Source organism: Abramis brama (genome assembly GCF_963993115.1).
Source record: "Abramis brama genome assembly, chromosome: 4".
Lineage (NCBI taxonomy): Eukaryota > Metazoa > Chordata > Actinopteri > Cypriniformes > Leuciscidae > Abramis > Abramis brama.
Genome location: NC_139966.1, coordinates 736579 through 759604, shown reverse-complemented (window position 1 = coordinate 759604; position 23026 = coordinate 736579). Strand labels below are relative to the sequence as shown.

The window sequence follows — 23026 nt, the reverse complement described above, 5'->3', positions numbered from 1 at the left end:
TATCTGAAACATCTGTGTATTTGACAAACATTGCATTCATTTCACTTCAGCTGTGGTAAAGTATGCAAACACTACGGGAAGCAGAAAGTGTCCGACTTCACGTCTCAGTTTTCAGCTCTTCCCTGCCTGCACAACTCTCTCCGATCGGTTTCATCCAGACGCAGCCGATGTCCAACACACCTCATGATGCCCGTGTGTGTGTGTGTGTGACAGTTACCCTATTTACCTCTCCTAACTATATATATCAGTGCTGTCTGTCTATTTACCTGTCTGTCTGTCTCTGAACTATATACAGTATTTCAGTGCTGTCTGTCTTTTCAGTGTTGTTTGTCTCTTTTTACCTGTAATTTCAGATATGTCGTGTGGGTCTTTTGATGGCAGACAGTGATTCTCTACAAAGTTTCACTCTCATGTCACGTGTCCTTTTGAAAAACTGGCTCTATTAGTTTTCTGGGAAAGTTCTGGTATAACCGGTTTAAGTTCTGAAGAAAACTTCCCCCTCCACAGTCCTTTATGAAAACACAGAACTGAAAGGAGTTTCAAAGCAACTTCTGCTCAAGACAGTTCAAGTTCAGTGGAGGAACAAGACTCATCTTCATCATCATTATTCGTGGTTAGTAAATTCTACTTCATAAAATACTGACATATATAGATTTAACAGTGTCATGAATCCATTCACATTGATCTAGACTTATCAAACAGCATTGACACATTGTGTATAACATTTTGATTGTTAACAAACCTCAAAGCAATTATTTGATCTTTTAAAGGTGCATTGTGTAATATTTAGGAGGATCTGTTGACAGAAATGCAATATCATATACATATCTATGTATTCAGTGGTGTATAAAAGACCTTACTTAATGAACCGTTGTGTTTTATTACCTTAGAATGAGTCATTTCTATCTACATACACTGTGGGTTCCCCTTACATTGAAATGTGCCGACATGTTTCTACAGTAGCCCTAAACTAATATCTTAACCGGCTACTCTCTGCTGTCTCAGACGACATATTTTCCTGTCAGCCACCGTAACTTCTGTTGGTTGTAATTCACAACCTCACCACAAGATGCCGCTAAAAATCACACACTGCACCTTTAAGTAATTTTAGCAGATTTAAAGGGTTAGTTCACGCAAAAATTTAAATTCTGCCAGTAATTCCTCACCCTCATGTTGTTCTAAAATAAACATGATGTGAGTCCTGCCTTCTCTCTGTCAGTGAAGTCGTTTCATTCTGAAACGAGTCCGAAAATGAACTGTAACTCAGCGAATACTCAGTTACACAGGCACGAGAGATATGTCTTTTTAAAGCTTGAATTCTCTTCTTTTAAATGAAGTAATTTATATAAAAAACAAACATTCTCTGTTTATGTAATCTGTATGTAAAGAGAGAGATGTCAGCTGTTCTCAGTTCAGCTCATTAAGTCCTAAAGTGAACACGCCCAAGGAGAGCAAGCACTATTCAAACGCAAATGACCTGAGGCAATCCATGCAAGATAAATCCAAATAGTATTTAATAAATCCACAATATGATCCAAACAGAGAGATAAGAATCCACAACCAAAGCGTAGCTACAAACAATACCCGACAACTAAGGAGTGAAAGGCATGAACTTAACCCTCTGGGCCCTAAGGGCATTTTGGGGCCCTGAAGAAGATTTGGCATGCCCTGACATTTGTGCTTTTTTCAGTTGCTTAAAAACATATTAATGGCTAAAGTCTGATTTCACCATAAACAGGGCTAGAGTAATATGTGAGCAACATGTACATAAAACTTCACACCTAGAGATTTTACTACGACGCCCCCCTCAAATCACCATGAATGTTAAAGGTATTTTAATGATAAAATATGCTATTTAAAATTCACATTTGCCAATTGCATTTTCTTCCTAGAGTGAATATTAAGCTAAATTAGCAATATTTTAGTTAAGGATAGTCTGTTAAACAAAGTCAAACAAAGATTGGTCATTTGATATAGCGTGCTCCCCCGCCCTAACATTACCTATGTTACATTTCTTGCACTACGGAAAGTACACACAAAGGCTACGGACTGTAGTACGGACTTTCCATAATTTTAAGGGTGCATATTGCACCATCTCGTTTCCCCATGTTCAGAACGGCCCTGCAACACCTGCTGCTACTTCCTCTGGCTCATCTGGATCCAAATAAGCAGTGTGGACACTGACAATGCAGGATCGCCTACGCCACGGCAAAAACATGCGGTTTTGTGTGTATCTTTAAATGCAAATGAGCTGTTGCTCCTTGCCAAAAGCTGGATAACTGCTGGTGGTTGAGGAGAGATTCCCTGATATGATTGTAAAGCGCTTAGGGTGTACAGTGGTACATATGAAAGCGCTATATAAATGCCTCATTCATTTATTCATTCATTCATTCATAACTGTAAAGGGAGGTGGCATGCTTATGAATGCACGCTTGCTTTTCACCTTGCGATCACTCTTACTCTGTCTATAGGCCTATAACTTGCGGGCATCAGGGAGCCACTATCTATAAGTGGGCATTACATCGCTTTTGAATGCATTCTCATTTTTCCCGAATTTTGAAAAACAGCATGTAGCATCTGTTGTCCAACTGAACTAAGTGATTTATCTATTTTACAAAGGGTGGGTAAGTAATGTAAGTGGTGTACGGCCGCCAAACACCTGTAACACCAACTACCTTATAAAGGCACATTAACCTTTATATATAAAATTATCGTATTGTTCCCGAAAATAAGACAATGTTTTTTTTCTTGAAAATACATCTGAAAAAATGGGGTCATCTTATATTCAGGGTCTAAACTTTTACCGGACAATGTTAGGAAGACTGTTCCAGAGTTTTAGTGCTAAATAGGAGAAGGATCTTGATTTTGATATTCTAGGTATTATCAACTGGCCAGAATTTTGAGATTGCAATAGACGTGAAGGACTATAATGCGTTAAGAGCTCGCTCAAGCACTGCGGAGCTAAACCATTTAGTGCTTTGTAAGTAATCAGCAATATTTTAAAATGTATACTATGTTTAAAGTCTCAAACTACCTTGTAGCCAATATTGTCAACTTGCCGGTGGGCTTTTACATCATTAACTATAGTCTGAAGCAGTGGAGTCTCAAGAGAAGCCAGGGTATCTCATTATATTTTTCTGTTGATATGAAAAATTGGATATATTTAGCAATATAGCAGGTGTATGATGTATATTACGATGTTATGATGGACTATAAGCATTTCTCCACTGACGTTCTGAGTTGATCAAAGCATTTCTGATGATTGTTAGAAGACAGACTGAGATGGTGAACGGTAAAGTAGTTTGTGTAACATTAGCAGCACATTATTATAACATAGTCAAGCAAAAGGCTAATCATATTAATTACCATTATGAGTCAGACGTTCTAAAGAGCGATTCCATTGTGCAGTGTTGTAGGATTGAAAAAAATTATCCAAGATGTTTGAAATCAACAAAGACATTTGCTTTACTGTTTTCCACCCCCTCTTTCCCCAATGACCATTTGGAGTTCCTAAGGCACAGAGGGGCTGATAGTGACCAAGGCCTGCAGGCCAAGATGTGTGTACTTCGGGCGTCTATGATCTGTCACGCCTTTAGTTCGGTGGGGGGAGTTGTAATTATATGATTGGTCAGTTTGAATGTCTCACAGTTGGGTTAAAGTCATGGTCAGAGAAAGGATAAAAGAAGATTGTAACTCTTGCTCTGTCTCTTTTCTTACTCTCTACACTCTCTCTCTCTCTCTCTCTCTATCCATCTCTAAGGTAATGTTTTACATATGCTGGGTACAATTAATGGTATAAGTTATCATCTCATACATCTATTTTGTAACTATTTTAAGTGTAACAATATTTTGTCATTAAACATTTTCAATTACAAATAATGTGCCAACTAGTTTTGATTGACTTTTGATTATCACCATATATAGCAACGCTCTCCCACATATTAAGCTATTGTAACTGCGCTTATTTCTGTCGTTGGTATAAGTAGCAGTGGGTGGAATAGACAATAAATGTATAGTTTTCTACCATCTTGCTGACAACCTTTCTTTAGATTGCTATTACGGTTCTAAATCACCTTAGAGGATTATTTACACAATTAATGTCCAGTAAGTAGGAGAGGAGTAAAGAAGCCAGAGTCATGGGTCAAGTTCACTCAGTGGAAGGACCAAAAAGGGCACTTTTTAAAAAACTTTTTTTTTTTAAAAATAAATAAATCACCTGTATTTAGAGCAGTACCCGTTTGTCTGTTGTGTTTTTTATGTATTTTAATGACTTACTCACAATTATTTGGAATATCTCGCTCGATGGAGAGCAGCAGTCGGTCAGAGAGCCTCTTCATTACCAATGAAAAGATGTTGATACAATTAGAATAACTCATCAAACAAAAATAGGGAAATGATGATAATATTACAAAATATTATTTTCTTTACCAAACAAAAGAGATAATCAAGTAGGTAATTATGAGGAATTCATGTTTAGTTGATGTTATAAATGTTATGTATGTATTCATTAAAGTGTTAGCTATCATGAAATCAGTAACACTTTACAATAAGGTTTCATTAGTTAAATTTGTTAACATGAACTAATAATGAACTGCACTTCTACACCATTTATTAATCTTAGTTAATATTAATTTCAGCATTTACTAAAAACATTATTAAAATCAAAAGTTGTATTTGTTAACATTACAGTAGTTAATGCACTGTGACATAACATGAAAAAAACAATTAAAAGTTGTATTATTATTAACTAAGATAAACAAATAGGCCTACAGTAGCCTAACAAATGTTTTGCTCATGATTAGTTAATGTTAGTTAATATGAATAATAAACAAATGAACCTTATTGTAAAGTGTACTATGAAATCAAAGATATAAATTCCTTACAATTTAGAGCTGGACATGGACTTAAAATGTCCTTTCACTAGATGTATTTCCCCAAGCTAATAACACTTGCTATGGCCTTGGATAAAAACGAATGGCATTGTCAGACTCAGAATGCAGCTGAAATTGAGTTATACTTTTATGATTGTTAAGCATAACTCGCATGCTTCCACAACTTTTACAGTAGGATAAATGTAACTTTTCCGTATTAGCTTAATGTTACTGCTGCCCGTGCAGTTTGAAGACTCGCGGCGAACTGCTACGTACATAGCGCTGCAAAGGAAACTCCGCCTACAACCACTTCACCTCCGCCAAACGTCATTTTCACCGAACTCGCGATACTTCCGATTAAACTCCGCCTACTCAGCAGACGCAACACTTGAACAGAACACTGAACAACTATAATAATAAAATAAATGTAACATGACCATAGCCTTTTGCACACAGTTGCTAAAATATGTTACTTTTGCACACTCTTCATATCACAGTCCTGCAAAGATGACAGAATTTACTCACATTTGCTGTCCAGTGACAATACATGAGAGCAGTTTTAGCGTTTAGACCAAACAGTGACTGAGTGCGACCTGGACGCCATCGGTGAAGGGTGATATATTTTGCTAAATAAAATTATCCTGTCAGAAGAATTGCGCGAGAACTTTATTATTTATTTTTCCATCTGTATCACCTCAGTGAGCTTTTGTGAGGGTTTACGCATGCGCAATAAAGGTGAATTTTGCTTTTCAGTGTGGACGGAGAGAAATGTATCTGGATTAATGTAGATGTAGCCTTAGTTGAACGAGTGGTAGGGCTGGGTATCGAGTTAGATACTTTTCAGGTACCGACCGAATTGCTTTGTTTTGCCGACATTGCTTGTTCGGTACCAAATTTCGATACCTAAGGGTTAAACAAAATAAACTTAAGTGCATAAAGTTGCTCCGTCTTTGACAGCAAGAAGAACTGGAGCACGTCACAAATGAACCTGAAACTCAGCATATAGGACACTTGCCTCACAGACATGAGAAATATGCCATTTAAATATTATCATATTATATATTATACCTTTCATTTTGATGATCAAAGATGAGTTTTAAGGGATAACATTATTGACTACAGGGGGACTTGTAGTCACCGATTAAAAAAACACCAATTAGCATCATCACTATACAAATTGAGCCACACTCACGTAACGACATAGAATGAATTGCAACCTACTAAACAGTGACACAAATACTTTATATACCTGGATGAATCCCAACTGGCACATAAAGAATAAAAAAAATAAAAAATAATCTCACAAATCCACACCTTTTAGTGTGAAGGCACAACACTATGGGATCAAACATTGCACAACACTATAAAAATCTTGGGCTTGATAGACTTTTGGCATGCAAATCACATATTCGTAAACTTGACAAACTACTTCTGAAAAGTTCATCAGCGTTTCCTGAGAAACTGTTTCCTAACCTTTCATTTGAAATGACTGAATAACAAAGCAGATCAGAGTTTAGATGCAGTGGCGTAGCATCTGTGTATTATAAGTGAGTCTGTGATTTCTCAAACAGTATTTCTTATCATGTGCTCTGAACTTTTTGAGCTGGGTCAGGTGTGTTTAATTAAGGTTGGAACTAAACTCCAGGACCGGATTTGAGGAGCCCTGGTCTAAAAAAAAAAGCGAAAAGCGCGCTGTTTGCATCCCTGTATATTAACTGTATTGACAGATGTCTCTCTATAGAGACCTTTCTAGGTTTGTTGTTTTAAACTGAAAAAATGAGAAGGAAGTAAAAAAAAAATCGTTTATTGAATATGTCAACAAAATATATGCAAATTCAGTGTGATTCTGCGCGTATAAGAGAATTCCGTTTTCATGTGTAAATTCCGTGATCCAGAGAGGAGCCCTGGTCTAAATGATGAACTCTTTAACTGAGTCATTCAGTGAAACCAGCAGCATTTCTACTCTACTAAATTAACACTCTTAAATGTTGAAGACAACAAACTATAGAAATATAACTTAAAAAAAAACTCCAATTGCAAAATAAAGTGCCCATAAATATTTTTTTTCTCACTTTTGAAAGTAGATCTGTGAAATTGGAAAAGAAGGGCTGAATAATAATGATTTATAATGAATTGGCACATAATCTGTGCTTCCACACTTGTGTTGAAAACCTCTGAAGTTTGTCTGAAGTAACTAACCCTGAAATGCCTTCTCTGAGACATACAATAAACCTGCTTTCTGGATACCCCTACAGGTGTGAACATGCCTGTGCGTGTGTGCGTGTGTGTGTGCGTGTGTGTGTGTGTGTGTGTTGAAGACTGGCTGACTCTCATGAATGGTGAAAAACAGGTTTCATTTGTTCTTCTGAAATGGTCCTGGTTTAACTGGTTCTGAAGAGGAACTTTTTTCTACAGTGGTTTCAAACTCACCAGTTATTAACTATTTGTGGAGCGGGACCTATACTTATCTGCTGTGCGCCAGCAACTGTACCTTAGTTTGCTTACCAGTTCATCCTTGTGAGGGTCATTAAAGGGTATTGTATCATTCTAGTATTGACTTTTTACCTGTGCGTTACTAAAAGACATTGCAAAATCAGGGATTGACTTCATTTTCTATTGGTAATTAAAAGGTATTGTATCACTTCTTATTAATTCTGCTTGCTAGTTTAAACTTATCTGGGAAATGTAGAGGGAGAGTGCCTTTTTATTTTGTATGTACAGTAGATTTTGTATGTAGACTTTTTATTTTGTATGTAGAGCTAAAATAATATGTTTTGATAATTCATTTTTGTTCAATATATTCATTAAAACGTTCATTTAAAAAAAAAAAAACTAAATTTTAAAGATTCTGAAAGCATTGAATGAGATAGTTAAGTTACACCTTAAGCTGTACCTTATCGCTAATACGCGTTTCCCGAAACGTTCTTAGTTTCTAACCTTCTGTAAGTCATACGTTCGTAAGGTTGGTCTGGACCGCTCTTAGCTTTACCTTATCACTGTTGCAGGTCTATACGAATACAATTCAGAAGTTTTAATACACCCAGACAGTGTTCAATTAGGCTAATTTAAGTGATTTCATGCAAAGAATAAAATTGGCATTACACTGATTGTTGTTAGATTTTTAATTATATTATCCAAAGGTACATCAGCTGGCAAACCATTAAAGGCTTAATTAGTCTATTTAAAGGGAATGATTGTGGTGTGGAGTTTGCTCAAACTATGGCAGCGATACAGCGAATAGTTGTTCTAAAAGACGGCGCCATCCGCGGAGCGCTTTCAAAGGCCAGTGAAAGCATAGGCTACTGTCAGTTAAGTCCTATTCGGATGCTAATTGTTTCTCATGGGCTCGTCCGGTATTTTAAAGGGTTAAGTCGTGATTTTAGTGCTGTCCGAATCCATAATGTCAGTGTTTTTACTCACCCAACCCGCGTAAAAATCCCTGGCCAAATTACCTACTGTTTTTTGACAAACAGTTCCTGTGGAAATTTAACTGCCGTCTGAATCCACATCTCTGAGTTTACAAGAAGAGATTCAAAATCCACTGTTTAAATCCTTTTTGATCACTGCCGAGCACCGTACGCAAGATGTACACTTTCATTACTGATATGCTGGAAAGTATTTCCAAGAACAATATTTCATCGCAGCTCCACCTCAGCGAACAAAAATGGGAAAGAGAAGAAAGCATGTAAACATTTGAAATGGTTTAAGGGAAACTGAAAGGGAGCTTATTAGTAATTCATAAATAATTGTCAAATAATTCTGCAGGAATTACTAATAACCTGATTAGTAATTAATAAAGAACTATCAAATAATTATCCAGGAATTAGGCTACTTTTACCCTGAAACCGTATTCTAAAGTGAAAATATAGGGAACTTATTAGTAATTAATAAAGAATTATTAGATCATTCTTCAGGAATTACTTAGAACCTGATACAGTATTCTAAAGTGAAAATATAGGGAACCCATTAGTAATTAATAAAGAACTATCAAATAATTATCCAGGAATTAGGCTACTTTTACCCTGAAACCGTATTCTAAAGTGAAAATATAGGGAACTTATTAGTAATTAATAAAGAATTATTAGATCATTCTTCAGGAATTACTTAGAACCTGATACAGTATTCTAAAGTGTAAATATAGGGAACTCATTAGTAATTAATAAAGAATTACCAGACCGCCGCCCTAAGTTTCACTCATAGCCAAAATATGCTGTTACTGACTCCATAACCTGCCCATAAACAAACAGTGCACAGCTCTAAGAACATATTTTAACATCTGATGTTTTAGGATCTTTAGAAATAAAAACATTTGTTTTAAGCAAGGAATCAGGCGTGTCCATCACGCAAAAAAGACAGACTTGTTAGCTAGCTAACTGACATTGTGTCCTTGTATGTTGCCTTGCATAAAATAACATGATTTACAGCACAGTAATGATTTTATAGATTCAATAAAACGTACACAAACCTGTATTTCGCTGAAGAAATGCACCATATCGGCATTGTATGTTAGTTACTTCTTAGTTATTTTTCTTGAACCTTAATTAGTAGATAATTAATAGTAGTTCTTCAAGAGGTATGACAGAATTCATTAGTTATTGATTAACTAACTGTTACTTAACACAACAATAAAATTATATTACATACTGATTAGTTAACACAACTTCTTTAGTAGTTAACAATAGTGAAGTAGTAAATGAAGAATTACCTATTAGTACTTCAATAATTCCTTATTAGTTATGCAGTAAGTAAGATACAGTATTCTAAAGTGTTACTACAATTTTAAAATATGTAGGCTAGGCTATTATAGGTTATTATAGTTTGGATTATTTTTTATAATATCCCATGAGTCCTAGTAAATGCAATTTCAACTATTGAAATTTAAATATTGAAAAGTGCAAGATTAAAGAACTAATACAGCTACTGATGTCTCTATGATAAATGATTTTTTAAACTTTAATTATAGACATTCATCTCTAAAAGCTATTGATTTCAACATTTGTTAGGCTTTAAATAAAATATAAATTTTTAATATAAGTGAACTTAAAACAATCTTCACATAAACCCATTATAATAAATGTCACATTTACCTGTGGCCTTCCTACCTGTCTAACAGGAAGGACATATAGCCTACAGAAACTGAATAAAGTTATCAAACACTTTACAGTCTTTACTGCATAAATCATAAATTAAATATAAATGAATCCTTTTTAAAGCTATTATTTTCTCTGCTACAACAATCTCCGTTACCTTTGTTCTTTGATTAACATTAAAGGCATCACATCAACGGGTTTATTAGGCTGCTGTCACTTTAAGAGCTGCTGCCACATATGACGCAGATCTGACGCGCATCTCATTTTCTCATAACTCTTCAAGTTCATTTGAGACGTTATTTAACGCATTTAAGACTGCTCTTCTGAAAATACTTGACAATACTTGATCGAGGCTTCGTGAAACAATGAAACAGTTGAAGCAAATGTGCCATATTGTGTCAAGGCTTCGAAACAATCCGACACCCGTCTCAACGGTGACACCTAGTGGTCACTTGCATTTATACACCTAGTGGTCACTTTGACAACGAGCCATTAAAGGGGGGGGGGGGGGGGTGAAATGCTCATTTTCACTCAATCTCCTGTTAATCTTGAGTACCTATAGAGTAGTATCGCATCCTTCATATCTCCAAAAAGTCTTTAGTTTTATTATATTTATAAAAGAAATATAGGCTGCCGCTGTACCAAGTCTTTCCGGAAAAAAACGAGCGGCTGGAGGCGGGCCGTGTGGGCGAAGCCAGAACCATAGAGAGAATTCTCTCTATGGCTCTGGGCGAAGCTAACGATGTGCTGACGCGCTGATAGCTAACAACAACACACAGAGACATTTGAACCAGTTTTACTCACCGCCTGCGACCGCAAACCTTTATCATTGTGACTGCTCGATCCTTACGCCGCCTTCACACTGGCAGTTGAAATCAGCTCTGTAATACGCAATACGCCCCCAGCGTACGTCGTACACAACGGTGAAAAGCGTCGGAAGCACTGATCTATATAGAATGACATTATATATATATATATAAATATATATATATATATATATATATATATATATATATATATATATATATATATATATATATATATATATATGTCATTATATAGATCAGTGGCCGGAAGCCTCGGAAGCGAGTATATTTAAATATTGAATTATTTAATTGTATTAACTGCCCTAATAACGTTAAAACATCATGAAAATAAAAAAATGACATGACAACTAATCGTTATAAAATCATTATTTATTTTATTAAAAGTTAAGAATCCAGGTTTGTTTATCAGTACCATAGCAACGCTAACTTCCGTTGGGATTTTCGGATAGAAACCGTCCGTAGCCTTTTGCAAGAGTTCAATTTTTTGAACGCATCCGGAAGGCCAACGGACACAATTTTTTTCGCACCGCACTCGTTCGCATCTGGTTCGGACCCATTCGCATGCGGTCTGCGAATCTCCATAGGAAATGAATGACTTCCGGTCGTTTCGCTGCCGTATCAGAGCTGATTTCAACTGCCAGTGTGAAGGCGGCGTTAAGCATTAGATGATCTGCAAATCCGTCGATCTGGGCTTTGTTTATAAAACAAGCATCGTCAAAATGCAGGGAACAAACAGTCTTACACAACTCGTTTTTGCCCCGGAAAAACAATCTGCATCCACTGTTCCTAACGCTGGGTTCTTTGGGAAGCTGAACACGGTAAGCTTTCCCTCACATCCAAATACACACTTTGGAGACATTCTTGAAGAAATCCTATGCAGCGCTGCCGATGATTTCCTGTTGAAGCGCGTTGATGTGCGCGGTCTCGTGCTGCGTTCCAGTCCAAAATTAGGCTTGTTCGACTTCATGCAGCTCTGCGCAGACCGATCGGCGGCTGACTTGAAGCAGTGCATGCTGGTTAGAAATTTTGTCCGACTTGATACAGCGCCGACGCCACGTGACTGTATGCCATCAAAGTACCGCGAGTGCAATTCGAGAGTAGCCGGAGAACTCAGCCAGCGAAGCTCCTCAAGAGCGGCTGCAGGAGGGCTGATGACGACACAGCTGTTCCACGATTGGCCGGATTCACCGCATGACAACGATCACGTGTGTTTCGTGTTTATTCAAACACCTTTAGTTCCTCTAAAGCTCTCAAATCAGTTTATTATAACAGTGAACACTCTTTTCATGTCGTTGTCATGTTATATTGTGTCATGTTTATCAAATTAAAACTGTTTAAAAAACGACTCCACTTCATTGATAGTTGCTTATGTTGAACTTTATTCTTGTTCAAACAGACGCTGTATGAAGCAGTAGGCTACATAAAGTATTGAATGAAAATGTCTCTGAAACATCTGTGTATTATTTGGCAAATATTGCATTTATTTCACTTCAGCTGTGGTAAAGTATGCAAACACCACGTGAGTGGTCACTACGGGAACCAGAAAGTGTCCGACTTCACGTCGAGCTACATTGCCTGCATCACAGTTGTCTACCGAGTCTCATTTTAAAAATTCACTTTCCACTTTCTTCTCTAGTTTTACAACGGTCAGCATAGATAATACTTTGAAATGAATCATGTCTATGAGCTCTTTCACATGCTCTTTGACCCTTTGCCTACTGAAGTTCTAAACATGTACTTCACATGCTTATGTCCTGCTATAACCGTAATTATTAACATTTCCTTAGCTACTGGGCATGTCCCTTTGGCCCTTAAGACAGCCGCTATTACACCAGTTCTTAAAAAGCCTGGCTCTGATCCTGAAGATTTATCTACCTATAGGCCTATTGCCAATCTACCTTTTCTGTCTTGTTTTGTGTCTTGATGTTGTTTCTACATTATTTTGGAAATTTAATGTCAAAGTATCACAATATCAAAATATATTAAAAACTTTATTGTTTATCGCGATTACCAAAAAATGACCAAAAATCGATTGACAGCACTTATACTCTGCTCTTTTTTTGTATTTTTGGAAAGTGCCTGATAACATACGATTCATTATAGACGTGTGTGTTCTTGTCTAACAGCTGTAAGTCAGTAAAGGACAATGGCATCTGTTGAACAGCATGATGATAACACACTAGATGAGCTGGAAAACAAAAAAGGAGGTAATAGTGATTAACAAATTTAAGATTTAATTGATTTAAGCAATGTAATTAATCTCTCTATCTCTATTCCAGGCCAGATGAGCAGCAATGCTCACACTGGAGTCAGTGTTGATGTGAAAGCTGGGACAGGAGGAAATGTAAATGCTCCTGTAGTCACTGATAACACCATCACAGGCTCAGTGACCTTCAACAATTACATCTACAACACTGCAGGACATGGTAATGTAGTAGATATAAATAAATATATATAATAATGCTTATAATACAATTCATATAATGAAAATATAATATAATAAACTGTAATGTTTAAAAAGACACAATAACTGTGCTTTCTGAGACACACTGCTTATCAAATCAAATCAAATCAAGTATATTTGTATAGCGCTTTTCACAATACAGATTGTATCAAAGCAGCTTCACAGTATTAAAATAATACAACAAAGTTTGTTTCTAGTGGAATTTATTGATTGATAGAATAAAATTAAATTAAATATCCCCAAAATATCCCCAGCTTATGAACAATAATGTATGAAATAATGCTCAGTAGTTGTGAATCCTGTTCTTAAGGAAGTTTAATGTGTCGCCATATTGTTCAGAAATGCTTTAGGTACTTGTCACTTTATTCTTCTGTGAAATTGTATCTATTGTCTCTTTCGTTTGTATAAATTTACTCATTTTCTCTTTCCTCACAGAGCAACTAAAAACCTTAGCGAAGGAGACACCAGAGGAACAGTTAGAACGAGGTACAACCATCATTTCTTCATTATAGAGGTCTTAAACGATTTACACATGATGGATGTATTTATGAATTAAGAGAAATGTCATGTAGCTTTTCAGTTGTAAAGTAAAACTATTTTTGATAAAGTCGTGGGTCACATCTGCATGTGTGTGTGTGTGTGTGTGTGTGTGTGTGTGTGTGTCTGTCTAGACCTGCCTGGAACTACTTTAGCTGTGCATTTCCTGGACAATATTTGCACACCTTAGAAAGTTTGTCAGCCAATCAGAATCAGGCATTCAACAGCCTCCGTAGTGGAATTACATTTAAAGAACATGCATTTAATTAACATTTGTAGTGACAGTTAACTTTAGCCCTATCTGTAGCCCAACCCTTGACCCAAAAGCTAACTCTGACCCCTATAATCCTAACCCTTAAAGGATTAGTTCACCTCAAAGTTTAAAATTGTGTCATCATATAATCACCCTCAAGTTGTTTTAAACCTGTATGAATTTCTCTCTTCTGCTGAACACAAAGAAAGATATTTTGAAGGATGTCTGTAACTTGCGTCCCATTGACTTCCATAGTATTTTTTTCCTACTATGGAAGTCAATGGGACCCAAGTCTGTCTGTTTACCGACATTCTTAAAAATATCTTTCTTTGTGTTCAGCAGAAGAGAGAAATTCATACAGGTTTAAAACAACTTGAGGGTGAGTAAATGATGACACAATTTTCAATTTTGAGGTGAACTAACCCTTAACCAAACCCATAACTCAGCTCATTAGCAGAAATGTGGGAATCATCCAGAACAAAGTGTAGTTACACAGTAAATCCATAGACTTGTATTAAATGTTAGTACATAGTAAAGGCACCTAATAAAAAGTGTGGCTTAAAAATAAAACTCTTTTTTTCCTGTAATTTAATTTGCTTACATTATTTTTAATACAGAGAATTTGCAGAAGTTTTTGGAAAACCACAAAGCCAACATGCAGAAGGAAGCAGAATGTATATTTGAGGGCAAAAAGGAAAATGAAGCAGATCTCAAAGCTGTTTACACAGAACTGTTCATCACAGAGGGAGATATGGCAGATGTCAATCAGGAACATGAGTTTCGGAAGATGGATGATGCTTTCAAGAACAAACAAACACAGGACAAACCAATCAAATGTAATGATATATTTAGAGAATTGAAGAAAAAGGAAAAGATTGTGCTGACAAAGGGCATCGCTGGCGTTGGGAAAACTGTCTCTGTGCACAAGTTCATCCTGGACTGGGCAGAAGAAAAAGCCAATCAGGATATAGACTGTGTGTTCATGCTTCAGTTCAGAGAGATTAACTTGATGGAAAATAAAGAGTTTAGTCTCCATAAGCTTCTGCTGGAATTTTATCCTGACCTGAAGGACCTGGAGAAATCAAAGTTATATAAGGAATGCAAGCTAGCATTTATATTTGATGGACTTGACGAGAGTCAGTTGTCTTTGAATTTTAAAAGTAGATCATTAAACACTGTTGAGAGAGAATCATCTGTAGACGTGCTGTTTACAAGTCTGGTCAGAGGAACTCTGCTTCCGTCAGCTCTCGTCTGGGTGACCTCACGACCAGCAGCAGCCAATCAGATCCCTCCTCAGCATGTGGGTTTGATCACAGAGGTGCGAGGATTCACTGACCAGCAGAAGGAGGAATACTTCAGAAAGAGAATCACAGATGAGACTGCGGCCTCCAGAATCATCTCACACATTAAGACGTCTCGTAGTCTCTACATCATGTGCCACATTCCCGTGTTCTGCTGGATCACGGCCACAGTCCTTCAGGATATCCTCATCGAGAACAATGCAGAGAACATCAGCACAACACTCACTGAAATGTACATTCACTTCCTGCAGATACAGATGAACATGAAGAACCAGAAGTACGATGAAGAAGAAGAGAGAGATTGTGAAACACTCTTACAATCAAATAGAGAAATGATATTAAAGTTGGCCAAGCTAGCGTTTGAACAGCTGAAGAAGGAAAATGTTGTGTTCTATGAGAAAGATCTGAAATCATGTGGTATTGATGTTAGTAAAAAGACAGAGTTCACAGGAATGATCGCTGAGATCTTTAAGAAGAAAGATGGACTTCGTGAGTCAAAGATCTTCTGCTTTATGCATCTGAGTGTTCAAGAGTTTCTTGCTGCAGTGCATGTGTTCCTCTGTTACCTGAACAAGAACATGCAGGAGCTTCAGTTTTTCTTTGATAAGCCCAAAGAAGATATCACATTACATGAGCTACTGCAGAAGGCTGTTGGTAAAGCCATGGAGAGTAAGAGAGGACATCTGGACCTCTTCCTGCGGTTTCTGATGGGCATTTCACTGGAATCCAGTCAGGAACTGCTCAAAGGCCTGCTCAAAGACACTGAAGACACCACAGACACTGAAGACACCACAGAGAGCATCAGACAAACAACTAAATACATTAAACAACAACTACAGGAGGACATCTCAGATGAAGCTTCAGTCAACCTATTTTACTGCTTACTTGAGCTCAAAGATAATTCATTATATGAGGAAATCCAGAGATACCTCGGTCCAGATGATCATCCAGGAAGGGGACTCTCCTCTTCGATGTGCACAGTGCTGGCCTACACACTGCTGACGTCAGAGAAGGTGCTGGACGAGCTCAACCCAAAGAGGTTCACTTCATCACCAGCAGGCTACAAGAGACTCGTTCCAGCTGTGAGATGCTGCAGAAAAGCCCTGTGAGTATTTACACAATTACACAACAATTAAAAGTTAAAATACAGTTGGAAGTATCTTGTTGTTCACACTGTCAACTCAACATACTCAGGTTTTACTTTCACATTCACTGATTCACTGTGTTCAAAAGTGTGTATGAAAAGGTGTCTCATAACTATGGCTTGCAGACTCTTTCCCCTGTGTGAACTGTAGTATGAATGAACCAGTGGTGTTTCCTCTAAACAGACGAGGTAGACAGTGCCTCCTAAAGAAATATCATGAAAAAATAATCAACAGCCAAAAATTCAGGGTTCCCACAATTTATAAATGCAAAATTTACTTTCTATTTTTTTTTTGCATCAACACACAGATGCTAAACATGATGATTTCTAAATCTTAGCCTCTTGTTTAGTGTTTAAACACATTATCGACTTCCCTCTTTTTCATAAGAATAAAGGTCAAAATGACATTTAAATACATTTTTTGTCTGGCTGTTATGTGTTATGTTGTTTACATGGAATGACCTGCCCAACTCTAGCTAAATCTGGAGTCATTTTCAAGAAAAGATGCATCTTGTTCATCAACACTTGACCCATTAATACTAGCACTTAATTACTTTATTCTATGCTTTTCTATTCTATTGTTTCTCTATTAAAAAAAAAAAAAAACTTGCACTTTGCTAGACTAACTGGGACACAACACTTACAAACTGTTGCCCTCTTGTTGTTACGATTACTTTTATTGTTCTCATTTAGAAGTTGCTCTGGATAAAAGCGTCTGCTAAATGATTAAATGTTAATGTTAATGTGAAACTTGCTCGCTTTAACCAATGACAAGACACATGGCAGGATCACATGACAAACAGGGAATCACATGACAAACAGGGAATCACATGACAAGACACAGAAACATGACAGTGACAAAACGTGACACTTTCTCAAGTCCTCTGATCATTTTCTTACCAAGGGTCACTTTGTGGCTCTAATTGACTGTTTTTGGAAAAGGGAATAGTCAGAGGAAAATCCTCAGAGGAATCTCAGAATTTGTTGCATCAATCTCAAACATGAAATATAACTTCTTTAGACTGGCTTTGGGCAAATTGTATGTCTAGGTGGTGCTGGTGTATTTATCATTGTTTTATTCTATAAGAAAAGGTTTTTATCCATTTTATCATACCTCAGCTATTGTAACCTTTTTTTAAACATAAATTCCATTGGTTCACTCCGAGCAGAACCAGGAACGTTTCTGTTCTTGCGTTCCTTCTGTATTATTTTTTTTAAAACTTTTTTTAAATGTAGCCTAGTTTATAATAATAATATTAATAATATTTAGGCTATAATATAATATCTCTCTTTTCTTATGTGACGCCATGCCAGCTTCTATGGATATATAGCCTATTCAGGTTTATTTATTTAAAATAAAACCAGGCTTAATAAGATGCAAAATAAATAAATTTAAAGTGAAAAAAGCCAACATTTCTCACTGGGCTATAAACTTTGTACTTCACTGGCATTATTGATGTAAAATATCATCTTTCCCATATAACAGCAGTGAGGCGGTGGTCATTCTAAACGTCAGAAATACGGACTATTCAAATTGAGCAGTGTAACGTCTTATATGTTTGGTTGACTGTATTTTATTTTAATAATGAACACGCTGCGATATCAAGGTAGCAATTCAAGAATTTTTGCTGTGCGCGTGTGAGGCGGTGGTGCGACCACTATTTATTCTTCCTTCCAAGAGAGTAAACTCTTACTCTGTAATTTATGGTCATACATATGATATGGTCATACATACATAACTTTGTCTCTGTTTCCTTCGGAGCGCGACACACTGAACTGAAACTCAGCACGTTTTCTTTTGTTTTTTAATCTGTAATATTTAAGAGAATGAGGCCTATAGTTCAGCTTTTTTGAAGAAGACGAAGAATCGGTCTAATATTTATTTTCCCAGCAAAACTAAATAAATAGAAATAAAAAGGTTTTAGTTTAACTCAATGAACACAAAAATACGATAAAATGGTCATGTCAATAAAGCTTTTATTTTCTGAAAGTGGTCATACATGTAGGCGTCTACTACAGATTGTTTTGTGTTTCGTGGCATTAGCCTGTATTTTTAGCTTCTACATTTATCTACATGCAAGCCTGAGTATTCATTCTTTTAAATTATCTTTTAATTGTTTGTCACTGTTATTTAAATCTAAATTTAACATTAAATCTAACAGTAACTTTGAACTAATTTAAACAAAGAACGATTCAGTGTGTCGGCGTCCTCGTGAGGTTAACAGAAGAAGGGGATAGTTTTTGTTTGATGTGTGTGAACGTCCATCTTTTCTCACCTTTCTTTCACAAGGCATTCAGTTGTAGTTTAAGATTAACCAATTTTGCAAGTTTTCTGAACCCAGAATTTCGGGGGCTATACTGTCGCCTACATTTGCAATTGAAATTTTGCAACTGTGAGGTTCACCTGTAACTTTTATGTGTTACCTTGTATATTTATTGTTATCAAATTATATTAACCCTCTGGGGTCTGAGCTGTTTTCTGGGCCCTGGAGGTGTTCTGACATGCTCTGACATTTGTGGTTATTTCTGTTACTTGTGACATTTTCATGGCTAAAGTCTAATTACACTGTATTCAGCACAAACTCTGCTACAATAATATATCAGCAGCATGTATGTAAAAGTTTGTAGTTTTGAGATAATGACATTTATGCGTGGTTTGTGAAAATACAAAAAAAAATTCTCACTGAAATAAGGCCATGAAACCCATACTGATTATTTCTTCACAAGACTTTTGAAAATTGTATGATGTAGCCTAGAATATTTGCTCTAAAACTATGTGAAAATCACCCTGACTGCTCATTCAGTTAAGACAATATATTGATTTAAAATTTTTATGACATGTTTTGTGTGAGAAAGCTTTATGCGGGAGGTCATTAATATGTATTGTTTTCACACCTGAGAAAGACAAAGACCCTCCCCTAACGGCCCTATTAGGAGCTATCAGGCCCTGTCATTCTGAGCAACCTTGCACAAACCTTTAAATTGTTTGGATTTATTTACAACACAACATAATCCAAAGATACACAACAAATGCCAAAAAAGCACTTATTGAAAACAATGATCCAAAGACAGAGACCTTTGTGCCATACCTAAAAACATTGTACATACCTTTCATTTAGAAGGTGTTTGATTTTCACTTTACCATGTTCATGTACTGAGACTCATGTGAATGTTGAAGTCAGCAGGACTCAGTGGCATCTGGGCCCTGAAAAAAAAAAGTGAACATACTGATATCAAGAGAAAGGCCTGCACGATTTTGGGAATACATTTTAGATTTTTCTGGTTAAAATGGCTTTTTAAAATTCACTTCTAGGATGCGTTGTTGGAGTGTTAAGGCAGCCGCTGCTGTCGGCGGTGCCATTGAAGGTGGCTGTAAAGCCCAATCCGGGAGCCACATGTCCTGCCACAGTCGGGGCATGTGAGTGCTGAATCTGAGGATGGGTATAGTTGTGGCTGGGCGCGTTGGTGTCTGTGCTGACGTAGCACAGTTCTGTGTTGGGTACGCTGTGATTCGATCAGTTGGGCCCCCAGACCACATGCAGAGCTCCATGCCTGGCGGTCGGCAGCTGTTGTTTCCAGGACTCCAGGGTTGATACTGCAGCTTTTCAGGGTCGACTTGAGGTGGTCCTTGTAGTGACGCTTCTGACCCCCAGGTCTCCTGTTGGCTGCGTATATCTGCCCATAGAGGACCTGCCGGGGTAGGCGGTGGGAGGGCATGCGGATAACGTGTCCAACCCATCGCAGTTGCCGCCTAGCAAGGGTTGCCTCCATGCTGCTGGAGTTGGTGCGCTGTAGGATGTCCGCGTGGGGGATTTTGTCTTTCCATGTGACACCTAGTATGCGCTGGAGACATCTGATGTGAAAGCCCTCGAGACACCGAATATGCCTGCGGTAGGGAGTCCAAGAAAACGGAGTGCACTGAACAGCAGGGTGGAAACGCAGACTGCCTGGTAGACGGCCGCTTTGGTGAAGGTACGGAGATCTTTATTAACAAAGACTCGAGATCGAAGTCTACCAAAGGCAGAGGAGGCGAGGTTTATGCGTGCCTGGATCTCGTTGTCTATGAGGCAGGTGGGTGTTAGGATACTTCCGAGGTAACAGAAGTGCTGTACAACCTTTACTGGTGTGCCATGGATGTAGAATTCAGGAGGTGTAGGGATGGGGGCCGTGGTCTGTGCAATGATCTCAGTCTTTTTGATGTTGACTTGTAGGCCACAAGCTTGGTAGACTTTGCATACAACATCCAGTGTGTGCTGCAGTGCGATAGGGCTATGGGCTAGGAGGGCACAGTCATCAGCGTATTGCAGTTCATGAATTGTGGTGGTGGTGGTCTTGGTGATGGCTTGCAGGCGGCGAAGGTTAAAGAGGTTCTCGTCCAGACGAAACTGTAGGCAAACACCATCGTCGGGGCTGAGGGAATTGCGGGAGAGGAGGGTGACTGCTGCCAGGAAGAGATTGAAGATCACTGGAGCCAGTACACACCCCTGTTTCACTCCTACCTGCACAGGAAAGGAGGGGGATTGAGATGTACCCACAATCACACAAGCCTGCATGCCATCATGAAACTGTTGCAGGATTTCCAGAAACCTTGGTGGCACCCCAAACTTCTCCAGAATGACCCAAAGGACTTGGCGGTCAATGGTGTCAAAAGCCTTTGCCAGGTCGATGAAGGCAATGAACAGGTCTTTGTTCTGTTCTCTGGCCTTCTCCTGCAATTGGCGTAGTACAAAGATCATGTCGGAGGTGGACCGATCCTTCCTGAAGCCGCACTGTGACTCAGGAAGGATTATCTCTGTGATGTGCTTAGTAAGACGAAACAGCATGACCTTTGTTAATACTTTCCCTGCCACAGAGAGCAGGGATATGCCACGACTGTTTCCACAGATGGACTTGTCACCCTTCTTTCCAGTCTTTCCAGCCTTGTGGAACAGTTTTTTGTGCCCATATTATCGGGATAAGTTGGTGGAGATTTTTGGTGAGCAGATACCCGCCTTTCTTTAAAGCCTCTGCAGGGATTCCATCAGGACCAGCAGACTTATTGTCCTTGAGGCTTCGTACAGCTGCCAGGACTTCTGAGAACCTGGGAGGGTCATCTAGCTCATGCACAGGTGGGAGCTTTGGAAGGCGCTGCAGGACAGTGGGGTCAGTCGGATTGTATTGGTTAAGGAGGGTGTTAAAATGTTCAGCCCAACGCTCAAGAATGTCTTGTTTGTCCTTGTGCAGAATTGTGTCGTCTGTAGATCTGATAGAGGTGATTCTGCGTTTTTGGGGTCCATATAGTGATTTTATTGCATCGTAAAAAGCTTGAGAGTTGTTGGTGTCCGCATAACCTTGTATTTCATGGGCTTTCCTAAGCCACCAGTCATTCTCCATTATACGAAGCCGTCGTTGCACCTCAGCACGGATATTACTCCAGTGTGAGCGTAAAGAGGGAGATTGTGGATTGGAGAGGTGGGCAGAGAGGGCTTTGCGCTTCTCCTCCAGGAGGTTGAGTATTTCGAGGGAGCTGTCGTCAAACCAGTCCTGGTGACGTTTGGAGCAGAGTTTCCGCTAGAAAAAAATGGTGCCGGTCAAAGTGACCGGCAGAGGTTTCGTTTTTCGGACATTTTGAAGATATGCCGGTCAAATATCGCCTCTTAATTAGTCAAGTTGAGGAAAACTGGAGGAAGGCTATGTAACTTAAAAAATGACATAATCAGGCCAAACGCAACATGTTTATTAGCCTAACTTTCAAATAAAAAAACGGAAAAAAAACGTGAACGTCCGATTGGCGTCAATCAACGCCAATTGTTTTTTATGGTTTCACATTCATAGTTAAACAAACCAATCCCCCTTCCCCACATAAAATATCTGAAGCCTATTGTTTTTACTCAAGCGAACTTCCCAGTGTCTCTCCACAACTTGCAATGCGCATAAGCCGCGTAACCTTGTTCTCCGCAAGGCGACTTTGCTGCTTCGTCTTGATCCGATTCTGCAGCGAGAACCCCCTCTCTGCAGGAACACTCGAGACCCATTTTCTACTATGGTTATGTATGTTTCTTCATTCGGATCTATTTGCGATCCATTCCATTCTAAACAAACAATGCAGTTTATATGCTTCGTCCTTGTTTCATTATTCATTAAGAAAATAATTAATAAACGCGCGCATAATTATCAGTGAACTTGATAAATGTTGCAGATATGTTTTGCTATGCATGCACAAACAAATGCCTTTCAACTTATGTGTGCAAAATTCAGAATAAAATGAATGTGCAGCAATTTGTACAAATAGAGAGTCTAGGTCTACTATACGTGTTGTATCCATTAAATGAGCTGATTTAGTTTAATATTTGTTAAAATATTATAATGTTATTTTTTTAATTTATGTTGATTATGAAAAGTGAACCGCACGAGTAAGATAGGATGCGCAATATCGAGGGACATGGAGCGGGTCAGACATGATTTTGACCACTTAATTAAGTTTGGTTTTGTAGAATGACTTTTTTGAAGTGAATTTCGTTTTGTATAAATTGTATCTTAATTTTAATAAAAAAAAAATT

At 37.9% G+C, this 23026-nt stretch overlaps 1 protein-coding gene across 1 annotated transcript in view; it reads left to right on the top strand.

The window, feature by feature from the left end:
• Positions 1 to 503: 503 nt before the first annotated feature.
• The window catches only part of LOC311081371 (protein NLRC3-like), a gene marked incomplete at its 3' end in the record, with an annotated part of 325193 nt that continues 302670 nt past the window's right edge, over positions 504 to 23026 (top strand). The window contains exons 1-5 of the mRNA XM_084111912.1: positions 504 to 613; positions 12915 to 12995; positions 13068 to 13214; positions 13688 to 13738; positions 14660 to 16448. Of these exons, the coding sequence (XP_083968038.1) occupies positions 12935 to 12995; positions 13068 to 13214; positions 13688 to 13738; positions 14660 to 16448 (2048 nt within the window). The 5' untranslated portion in view covers positions 504 to 613; positions 12915 to 12934. The remainder of the gene's footprint in view (positions 614 to 12914; positions 12996 to 13067; positions 13215 to 13687; positions 13739 to 14659; positions 16449 to 23026) is intronic.